Source organism: Euprymna scolopes, chromosome 37 (assembly GCF_053919585.1).
Source record: "Euprymna scolopes isolate OS-2025 chromosome 37, ASM5391958v1, whole genome shotgun sequence".
Lineage (NCBI taxonomy): Eukaryota > Metazoa > Mollusca > Cephalopoda > Sepiida > Sepiolidae > Euprymna > Euprymna scolopes.
The window spans coordinates 34,328,244-34,339,964 of record NC_136518.1 but is presented as its reverse complement, the minus strand read 5'-3'; the positions used below and the strand labels follow the sequence as shown (position 1 = coordinate 34,339,964).

At 36.0% G+C, this 11,721-nt stretch overlaps 1 protein-coding gene across 1 annotated transcript in view; it reads left to right on the top strand.

The window, feature by feature from the left end:
- Nucleotides 1-11,287, top strand: part of LOC145260987 (sialin-like) — a 58,293-nt gene extending 47,006 nt beyond the window's left edge. The window contains exons 3-5 of the mRNA XM_080119117.1: nucleotides 1-67; nucleotides 3,701-3,791; nucleotides 9,125-11,287. The exon at nucleotides 1-67 is cut by the window's left edge and continues 84 nt beyond it. Of these exons, the coding sequence (XP_079975243.1) occupies nucleotides 1-67; nucleotides 3,701-3,791; nucleotides 9,125-9,406 (440 nt within the window). The 3' untranslated portion in view covers nucleotides 9,407-11,287. The remainder of the gene's footprint in view (nucleotides 68-3,700; nucleotides 3,792-9,124) is intronic.
- Nucleotides 11,288-11,721: the final 434 nt, after the last annotated feature.

The window sequence follows — 11,721 nt, the reverse complement described above, 5'->3', positions numbered from 1 at the left end:
TTTCCATGACCATCAATTCTTTCAGTGATGTCGCATTTAGGGTTAACCATTTGGACATTGCTCCAAAGTAAGTTTCTCCATTTTCTGTTTTTTTTTCATATTTGTTATTTTCCTGCTAAATATTCTATTTAAATATTTTAATATTAATTGCTGTTTTTTGTGCAAATTGATATAATATAATATTAATTATTATTATTATAAATAATAATTAATATAAAAAAAATTAATCTCCTTGTATTGAAATCGATCTCCGTCAGACTTCATCCTCTGTGCTAATGATAAATGACACCGATTTGATTTTCCTATTTCTTCTTTGTCTTCTGTATGCGCTCCGAATTCGCTACTTGACCTTTACATCAATTCCTTATTTCTCTCATCCATTCTGTAACTTCTATGTTTGCATTCTCACATGTATCTTCCGTTCCTATTTGCACTCGTACCGTATGTAGATTAATGTAGATTTTGAGCATTTCCTTTGGTGCATACATTACGTAACATTTCGCTTTTAATATATATTAATGTCTATATTATAGATTTATGAAGAATTTAGGAATATCATTATTTCTTAATAATAATCTATGCATCAATAAATTCCCATCTGCTGTGTGTGTGTTTTTGTTTCGTTTTTTGTTTTTTTCTCACGTAAACAATTTATAATTGCATTATATTATTGTTTTAAATATTAATGCTTATACAAGTTTGGCTAAAATCAAAATGGAGTGTGTATTCTTATGCTACATTTCATCTGTGATGGAGAAATCCTTCGTGACTGATGCAATTGTCTTTTTATTATTGTCAGCTATTCCTACCTCTTGCTCATGTTAGTCTCCCATGTGTTATCGTCAGATATTCCTACCTCTCTCCATTCTTCCCTCATCTATTATCCTCCTATATTCGCACACCTCCCCCAATTTTTATCTTTATCCCGTCTGTTATCGTCAAATATATCCACCCTTTCACATGTTTATCTGTCTCCTATTTGCTGTTGTCAAATATTCCCATCTCTTTCTCAATGTTTGTCTTTTTCTCACATCTGTTAATGTTCAATATTTCTCACCTCTGTTAATGTTCAATATTTCCCACATCTGTTAATGTTCAATGTTTCTCACCTCTGTTAATGTTCAATATTTCTCACATCTGTTAATGTCCACTATTTCTCACATCTGTTAATTTTCAATATTCCTCACATCTGTTAAAGTTCAATATTCCTCACATCTGTTAACGTTCAATATTTCTCACATCTGTTAATGTTCAATATTTCTCACATCTGTTAATGTTTAATATTTCTCACATCTGTTAATGTTCAATATTTCTCACATCTGTTAATGTTACATATTTCTCATATCTGTTAATGTTCAATATTTCTCACATCTGTTAATGTTCAATATTTCTCACATCTGTTAAGGTTCAATATTTCTCACATCTGTTAATGTTCAATATTTCTCACATCTGTTAACGTTAAATATTTCTCACATCTGTTAATGTTCAATATTTCTCACATCTTTTAACGTTCAATATTTCTCACATCTGTTAATGTTCAATATTTCTCACATCTGTTAATGTTCAATATTTCTCACATCTTTTAACGTTCAATATTTCTCACATCTGTTAATGTTCAATATTTCTCACATCTGTTAATGTTCAATATTTCTCACATCTGTTAATGTTCAATATTTCTCACATCTGTTAATGTTCAATATTTCTCACATCTGTTAACGTTCAATATTTCTCACATCTGTTAATGTTCAATATTTCTCACATCTGTTAATGTTTAATATTTCTCACATCTGTTAATGTTCAATATTTCTCACATCTGTTAACGTTCAATATTTCTCACATCTGTTAATGTTCAATATTTCTCACATCTGTTAATGTTCAATATTTCTCACATCTGTTAATGTTCAATATTTCCACCCGTTTCCATGTTTATTTTTGTATAAGGAAATAGCTGATAAATGGAGTAGATAACATGTCGAAACGTTAATTTTTTCTTCAGAGTTTAATCTGTGTTTAGGTTAGTAAGAACTGTCTCTACTTTAACAGTATTCATAGCTGAATTAATAAATTTCAGAAATTTAAATAATGTACATTGTATTCGCATAAAGAACATTTTGCAATGATTAAATAATCTCTTGTTAAAAATTCAATATCGATTTGTTAGCTATAATAATAAAACCGTTTAACTTTGAAAAGCCGACTGTATCGTGTATTTAAGATATTTTACAAAAATATGTAATAAAATGAAGGACAAAATAACAGAATATAGTAATTTATTAAAAGAGAATAAAAGTATCCAAATTAAAAATACCATCAATTTCTAAATGTGTTTTAATAATAGCATTTAATCGAATGTTAAATCTGATGGAATTGTGATACGAGACAATAGAGTCTGTCTTGTGTACACTGATATGTGTACGTCATCTATAACTATTTTAGAGGGAATTAAGTTATAAATCCAAGATTTCTTACAATTAAATAATTGTAAGATAATATTTACAAAAATTGTGGATGGTTTAATTCAGTTTGTAAATTGTATGAATCCTCTCTTGCTACACATACATAAATTGTGTTAATCGCATAGATTTGTTATATTGTCGGGAGTGTTCTTATGACATTATGTTGCGTGTGGGGCTTATAAAGTCTATCTATAAGTTTCTTCGTGTCGTCTAATGTTCATAAATGCTTACATATATGCATTACACACATCGATACATATTGATACAGTTCAATAGGACATAACATTTAACAACAAGCATTTCCTTAACAACAAAGGGACCGAACACCTTCTGAGGGAATTGTTTCTTTCCAAACAGGGAAATATTACTTGCATTCAACTGGGGTCTTGGTTGATGAATCTGCCAAAAGCTGAAATGAATATTTCTTCCAAATAAACGACTAGAAGTCTCCGGTTATATTTCAGGTAGCTTTTATTACACTATGTTTTCTTTGTTGGAAGATTGAACGCTTGTCTTACACTCTGCTTCATCCCCGGCTAGGGTCATTATGGCTCTGTCTCCAACACTTTCCATGACGGTCTCTCTCTCTCTCTCTCTCTCTCTCTCTCTCTCTCTCTCTCCTTCCTTCTCTAGGGTTCTCTCTCTATCTATCTCTCTCTAGCTCTCTCTCTCTAATAATAATCATCGATTTTCTAAATTAACTATCAGCAAGGACACCTGGTGTTGCCCCGGCATGATATAACAGATTTTCTTTCCTTTCTTCGATATAAATAAAATACTTGAGTCTTTTCGTTATCGAAAGCTTTCTTCCTACAAAGTCAATATTTGATGGCGATCCGTCACTTTTTACACTTATGGATCCTCGTAGCATGTTGTTAAGAAGTAGCAAATGTCATTCGATTTAATTTCGTCAAAAAGTACTTTACCTGATTTAAAATTATTTGCAAATGGCTGCTAGTTTTAAAAGGGGGCCCTGATCATGCATTCGTCAATAGAGTCGCTTTTCTTTGTTTAGAACAAATTTGAACAAAGGAAAGCGACATTTAGGAAAATATACGCCATGATTAAAACTGCAAAAAATTACAATCTTATAAAATACTGCGTAAGACAAATGCAACTAATTTTATAATAAAACTCTGCAGATGCATTACAAATACGTGGCATTCTCATTTACGAAACGAATAAGAAAAACAAACTTTCACACACTTTGACCTTATTATTCTTATTATTTATATTTGTTTTAGATTTGCCAGTCTTATATCGGGCATCTGCTTAGCTTTTTCACAACTACCAGGGATCATAATGCCTTACATAACATTAATTCTGACGCCGAATGTAAGTATTTTATACACTTTTTTTTTTAACCGTGCCACGTGACTCGTGTCCTTCTTGAGAAAACATCCAATCATTTAAACGGCGGTAATAGCCTAAACTGAAATACATTTTAATGTATATCAACATTAACAATGCATAATGAATAAAAATGCACAAGACAAAATAACATTATAGATGGATCGGCAGACGGTACGTCTCGTAGGGAAAGATCGTCTCCCGGTCCTTTTATTTACAAAAAGAACAGATTTCAAGACTGTCGCGCCCTCTAGTGGTAGTTCATTGAAGTGCAAGGGAGATAATCCGTAGTTCATTGAAGTGCAAGGGAGATAATCCTGTCCAATATATTACATCCCTTCAATCTTACTCTGGATCACGAACATAGTCTTCAAATTTTTTTGGTGGTCTCCGAATACGCCCTGACTTGCGAGAGGGTGGTGATGCCGATTTTTCTACCACTGCTGGAGTCTCTGCAACCTCTTCCATATGCCTGCTCTCAGGTATTAAACTTTCCTCAGGACTGTCGGGTGTGCTGGAGACTTCAGGTGTGCCGAAACTCTCAAGATTCTTTGCAGCATTATCTGCTTGTATCTCAAGCGTAAGTTCCACTGCTACTGGTGATGAGAGTTTCACAAGCTGGTCCACATGCCTCCTTACAAGCCCTCTACCGGTTTCCACTTCAAAATTCACTGCTCCCAACTGTCTGGTAATGGTACCTTCAATCCATCGCTGAGTAGATCCATAGTTACGCACAAGCACAGGATCGGCTATTTTAAATTCACAGAGCGGCACCATTACCTTGCTCCCCCTTTCCATTTTATTTTTTACATCCATAGCCTTGTACGTGTCTGGCTTTGCCAAATGAAACGCTGTTCGTAACTGCCGTTTGAACATCAGCTCGGCAGGAGAAACTCCAGTTGATGAGTTTGGAGTTATCCTATAAGTGAATAAAAATCGGTTCACCTTGGTTTCAAGTGTTGCCTTGCCGTCTGTATTCATCCTTTTAAGCGCTTCCTTGAAGGTGCGTACACTGCATTCTGCTAGTCCATTCGAGGAAGGATGGTAAGGAGCTGTGAAAATGTGCCGAATTCCATTAGCATTCATGAATGCTTTGAATTCTTCCTTTGTAAAACAGGGACCGTTGTCACTCACAATTAATACCGGTAGTCCATGAGTTGCGAAGATCCCTCTCAATTTTTCAATTGTGGTCATAGCAGAAGATGATTTTGTAATGCAAACTTTAGTCCACTTTGAATGAGCATCCACTACTATCAAAAACATGTGCCCCAAAAATGGACCCGCATAATCTAAGTGGACTCTCTCCCATGGTGAACTTGGATATTCCCAGCAATGAATGGGAGCCTTGCCGGAGTTGCTTTGATAATGTATGCAGGTTCCACAAGCTTTACTGGCTCTCTCAATATCTGCATCAAGATTTGGCCACCACACATAGCTGCGAGCAAGGGCCTTCATTCGCACGATCCCTATGTGTGTCTGATGTAATTGCTGCAACACTTTTGTTCTGAGTATAGCCGGAATTACTACTCTACTCCCCCATAATACGGTACCATCTTCACATGTCAACTCTGTCCGTTTGTTGAAGTAGGGCTTCATTGCCATGTCTGGAATACACCTACTCCAGCCATTCAGGATGTATTCATACACCCGACTCAAAGTAGGGTCTCTTCTTGTCTCCAATCTTACTGCCGCCACAGTCACTGGAGCATCAACCAAGTTCATCATGTGTATCCTGTTAGAATTAGGTGTGACATCTTGCTCCTGCACACTGATTGGAAGACGACTGAGGCAATCTGCATTTCCATTAAGGGACCCAGCACGATACTCCAACCTGTAATTATAGGTAGTCAGAAATATGGCTCAGCGTTGAACTCTGGCAGCAGCAAGAGAAGGGATTGGCTTGTTTTCAGCAAACAACCCCAATAACGGTTTGTGGTCAGTGAACAACGTAAAATTATTCCCATACAGATATTGGTGCAACTTTTTCACTGCAAAGACTAGGGCCAGCCCCTCCTTCTCAATGTGCGCATAATTCCGTTCTGCCTCAGACAGCGTTCGTGATACGTAGCATACTGGTTTCTCCCTTCCATCTTCCATTTTGTGAGCCATTACAGCTCCCAGTCCATAGGGAGAAGCGTCTACTTGCACCAGAATCGGTCTAGATGGATCAAAATGAGTTAAAAGAGGTGCAGAACACAGCATTTTCTTTGTTTCTTCAAAAGCCCTGGTTTGTCCAGCACCCCATACCCAGGGAGCATCCTTCCTCATTAAGTTGTGAAGCGGTTCAAGTATAGTTGATAAGTTTGGCAAATGACTATGATAATAGTTAAGTGCCCCTAGGTAGGCTCTTAATTCTGTGATGTTCTGCGGTCGAGGTGCCTCTGTCATGGCAGCTACTTTGTCTGGAAGAGGCGCTATGCCTTCCTTACTAATTCTGAAACCCAGATATGTCACTTCAGGAAGGAGAAACTTGCACTTACTTCTCTTTAATTTTAATCCGGCCTTATCTAGAGCAGCAAATACACTGTATAAATTCTTCAGATGACTACTGTCATCACTACCTGAAACCAGGATGCCATCCACACGCACCTTGCAAAAAGGAATGTTCTTCAATCTTTTGTCCATCTCCCTTTGAAAAATCCCTGTAGCACTGTGTACCCCAAATTGTAGTCTGGTGGGCTGGTATAATCCTTGGTGAGTGTTTACTGTTAGCAGTTCCTGGGTTTCTGCATCCAATTCCAGCTGCTGATAGGCATGGCTCAAGTCGAGCTTGCTAAATTTTTGACCCCCTTTCAAAGTAGCAAATATATCTTCTGTCCGAGGAAGAGGGTAATAGTCACATGGTGATGCCCGGTTTACTGTTTGTTTGTAATTTCCACAGATCCGGATACCTTTATTATTATTTTTGGCAACCGGTACAATGGGGGCAGCCCACCTAGAGTATTCCACTCTTTTGTAAATTCCCTGGTTTTCCAGGCGATTTAGCTCCTTTTCCACATCCGCTTTTATGGCATAAGGTACTGGTCTTGCCCGACAAAATTTGGGACTCACCGTTTTATCAATGGGTATTTTGACCTTAAAATCCTTTAAACACCCCATTTCTTCACTGAACAGCGAATCAAATTCTTTTAAAAGCCTTTCCAACCTCGAAGGGGAATCTTCCCGGTATAAAGGAAACATGCTTCTCCAATCCAGCTTTACCTTATTCAACCAGTTGCGGCCAAGAAGTGTCGGTACATTACCTTTCACCACCAGCAAAGGTAGTCGATGCTTTAACCCTTCCTGGATTACTTCCACGTCTGTGGTCCCATGTGGTTTCACTAATTCACCAGTGTACGTTCTCAACTTGACATGGCTTTCCTTTAGATCACGAACTTGGCCAATTTTATTGAATTTTTCTAGGCTCATTACTGTGCATGCAGCTCCAGTGTCCACTTCCATGACCACTTTCTCTTGATTAATTAGCAGTTCCACTAATACTGGTGGTGTCCGAAGGTTAGCAACTGTGTGCAAGTCTAGCCTTTCCATATTTATTTCCATTTCTTCACAACAATTTTCCTCCACATTGTTCACCATCCTGCTTTCCCTACCTTGTTTTGCGGAGTTAGGAGGCCTGCTCTCTTCTTGCCTACACTTCCGACGAGTACGCCCTATTCGCCTGCATTTAAAACATTCCTTGTTTTTAAACTGGCACTTGTCCGCTTGGTGGCCAGTGCTTCCACAACGATAACACTCTCGTTTTAATGGTAACCTGTGTACGGACGTTTCACTTCCACTCGTCTGTGCTCCCAACATCAACTTGGAATATTTTCTTGCCGATTCCATAGACACTGCTATTTCAATGGCCTTGTGCAAAGTTAGCATTCTTTCGCCCAGCAAGCGCTCCTGTATCTTCTCATCTTTCACTCCCACAACCAAACGATCACGTATGTGTTCATTTACTTTTTCTTCAAAGTTGCAATGTTCCGACATTTTTCTCAGTGTGGCCACATATTCACTAATGGACTCACCTTCTTGTTTGTCTCTCGTGTTGAATAAGAAACGTTCATGTATCTCGTTGGGGGCCGGCCTGATGCGCCTCTCCATCAGAATACATAGTTCTTCAAATGATTTCTGCTCTGGCCTGTTTCCGGCTAAACCCCTGAGAATAGCATAATTTTTTGCCCCAATAACCGACAAAAATATAGCACGTTTCTTACCTTCATTCAACACATCATTGGCAGTAAAAAAAAAACTTTACTCTCTCAATATAGTGCGACCATTCTTCTTCCGCACTATTCCATTCTCCAATGGTGCCTAATAAAGCCATTTGTATCCGCTACTCGGCAACTTTTCCTCGTTCGATTTGTTGTGGGTGTTCGCTTTTAATTTTAAATTGTCTTGTTACTCCTCCGCATTATTCGTTCTTCGTCGCCAATTAATGTATATCAACATTAACAATGCATAATGAATAAAAATGCACAAGACAAAATAACATTATAGATGGATCGGCAGACGGTACGTCTCGTAGGGAAAGATCGTCTCCCGGTCCTTTTATTTACAAAAAGAACAGATTTCAAGACTGTCGCGCCCTCTAGTGGTAGTTCATTGAAGTGCAAGGGAGATAATCCTGTCCAATATATTACACATTTATTTTTCCAATTTTTTTCATTTTTCCTGATTATGAAATTGTAACGGGGTTATGTTTCAACTAACATGTTAAACTCACATGGTTTTGAAAACCAAGAATAGTTTTAAGTTCATGAAAAATGTTACGTTTATGCGTATATTAAAATGAAGGTGTTTTTTCGCAAACCAGAAATAAAAGTGGCCCTGCTCTTGTCACGCGTCGGGAACCACGCATTCATTGCAAGCAAAACTCAAACAAAAATCTTTACTTCTCTTCGTCAAATATTAAACATATATTCAAATAATCGCCACTGAAATGCTCAGATAACACTTGTGCAATATATTTTGTCATTCAACTGACAATTCGTTCGATTTATATAAAACAGGTTTAATCTTTCTATTCAAACATTTACTTTACAATAGTTTAAATGGCTATTTGGATACCGAGTCAAAAAGCAATGACTATTGACTCGTGTCGCATTTGAATTAAACGGCCGTTCACTTGATTAGTCTCCCTAGTGCATGCTTCGCGTGATCGAAATGTGACAAAATAATCGAATGCATCACGTAGAAAGGAACCATTAATTCTCATTAAGTTAAATTACTCGTCTTCTTTATCCTCTTCGCTTATGAATATACCAAAGGTTTTATTATAGAATTACATCTTCGACGTCAACATTATTGTTGTTTCCTTGTTCTTTTCTATTCAGGGCACCCAGCAAGAATGGCAGAGTGTTTTCCTAAACTGCGTCGCCGTCTATGTTTTCGGGTCCGTTGTGTTCGTCTTTTTTGGCGAAGGGGAGGAGCAAGAATGGTCAAAGAATGCAGTAGAGGAATCACACCATACGAAAACAGCAAACTCAGGAGAGGGCAGAAAATACATTGTAAATGAAGGATTTGATGCAGAAGAACAAAGTACGAATGACACGGCTGCAATCGATCGTTACCAAAAAAACGAAGCAGCGAATAAAGTCACTAATTCACACAGATAATGGTTGCAAAGTCAACAGCGCTGGGTTGCAAAGTAATACTTATGATGCTAAAAAGAAATTGTGTGAAATCAGATTTACTAAGATAAATTATTTGTGAAATATCTAAAAGAAATACTGGCTTTGTTTAACTTTGGCATATCCGTTGTTCTGCAAGACTGTGAACATGGCGGTGTATGTAAAAAAAAACAAAAAAACGTCTCCACCAATGTTAGTTTAAAAAAAAAAGAAAAAAAAGAAAAACGGAATGTTTTTTTTTAATTACATTACAAACTTTATTTGAACTTTTTAACAAACATTTACATAAAAAATAGACTTTATAGATCTTTTATAATAATTTTTTAAAATTTATTTAACCAAACGTTTTTTTTTTTTTTTTTTTTTTTACATTTCTCATGTATTTTAGCCAAACATCGTAAATAAAACCGCATCCCATAATAATAACTGTCTTTGTTTATTTAAACTTTTTAACAAACATTTACATAAAAAATAGACTTTATAGATCTTTTATAATAATTTTTTTAAATTTATTTAACCAAACGTTTTTTTTTTTTTTTTTTTTTTTTACATTTCTCATGTATTTTAGCCAAACATCGTAAATAAAACCGCATCCCATAATAATAACTGTCTTTGTTTATTTAAACTTTTTAACAAACATTTACATAAAAAATAGACTTTATAGATCTTTTATAATAATTTTTTTTAATTTATTTAACCAAACGTTTTTTTTTTGTTTTTTTACATTTCTCATGTATTTTAGCCAAACATCGTAAATAAAACCGCATCCCATAATAATAATTGTCTTTGTTTATTTAAACTTTTTAACAAACTTTTGCATACATAAAAATAGATTTATAGATTTTTTATAACATATTTTTTTTAATTTCTTTAAAGAAAATGTTTTTTTTTTACATGTTTCATGTATTTTAATCAAACATTATAAAAAACGTATCTAATAAATGATTTCACTAAATAATTGTCTTTGATTCGCTGCCGCCAGATGAATTCTTGTAGATTAATATTAAAGTTTGCATCACTAGTCCCCTTCAGGGACCTGACTTTAACTTTACAAAGACTCCAGCTACCTTCCACACGATTTTTGTGAATACTAAGGTTATTTGGAGCAATAAAGTTATATTGATGATTTACCACAGCATGGTTCCGTAATGCATTATAGGCACGCCAATTATCTATCATAATCCGTGTGTCTGGTCTAACGTACTGTGCAATTATTGGCAATAGGGTTTCAGTATCTTTCGTTTCGGCTGGCACTATCATTGTCAAGTTCGTTTCTCGTTCGACCATGCCAAGAACCCACTGGCCTGGACGGAATCTTCCTCGTTGTTGTTTCCTGTGCATGAATTTATTTTCATCGATTTCGACTGTTCGTTCAGGACTACCTAATTGTACTGGACTTTCCAGCATGCTCATTGCGCATATATCGCGAATGTAATTGAACCAATCAACTAATGATTTCTTGGAGACGCCAGTTTTTTTCTAGTGGTTACCCTTATGACCACCAATGCAAAACTTGTATTAATTCTTGTTACCGTAAATGGCTTCCTTCAAAGAAGGAACCAGCTCTAACATTTATTGTTTTTGGGGGGGAGGGGGGTCTTTTTGCATTTGAAGCAAGACCAACAACACCCGTCGATAAAGCGCCTCCCATTTCTGCTCTGAAGATTCATAGTTTGACATGGGTCAGTACACTTCGGACAAGTGTGTTGGTTGGCGATTAGGCCACGTCATGCTAATCATTTCATGGTGCACAGTGTATTTGTAGAGGACGTTTCTTTAATCACATCACTGAGTTGCCAGTTCTATCGCTGGCATTATTGAATTTTTTAATATATTCATAATCTCTTGAGAAGTCAATATCGAAAATTTAAAAAGTTACGTTAGTAAAAAATCTCGTCACAAAAATCTAATTTCGAAAAATAAATTTTGTACTTTTTATTGTAAATTGGTTTATCATTTTATTGTTGAATAAAATTTCAAATGGAGAAAAAAATATCTTGAAAAGAAAAAACACCTGTTTTTTTTGTTTTTGTTTTTGTTTTTTCATAATTAAATCTCATGTCCCAAAAAGCCGATTGAAAAGATCTCATTTCCAAATAAACCGTTTTGACGGTTTGACTTAAAACAGTGTCATGGACGTTTTTTTTCGCATACACCGCCATGTTCAGTCTTGAAGAACAACGGGGATGCCAAAGTTAAACAAAGCCGAAATATTTATGTCTGCCTGTATATCTCTCATTTTCTGTTGTTACTAGTGAGTGTGATGTAAGAATATTAATGTTAGTTATCGCCATCCATTG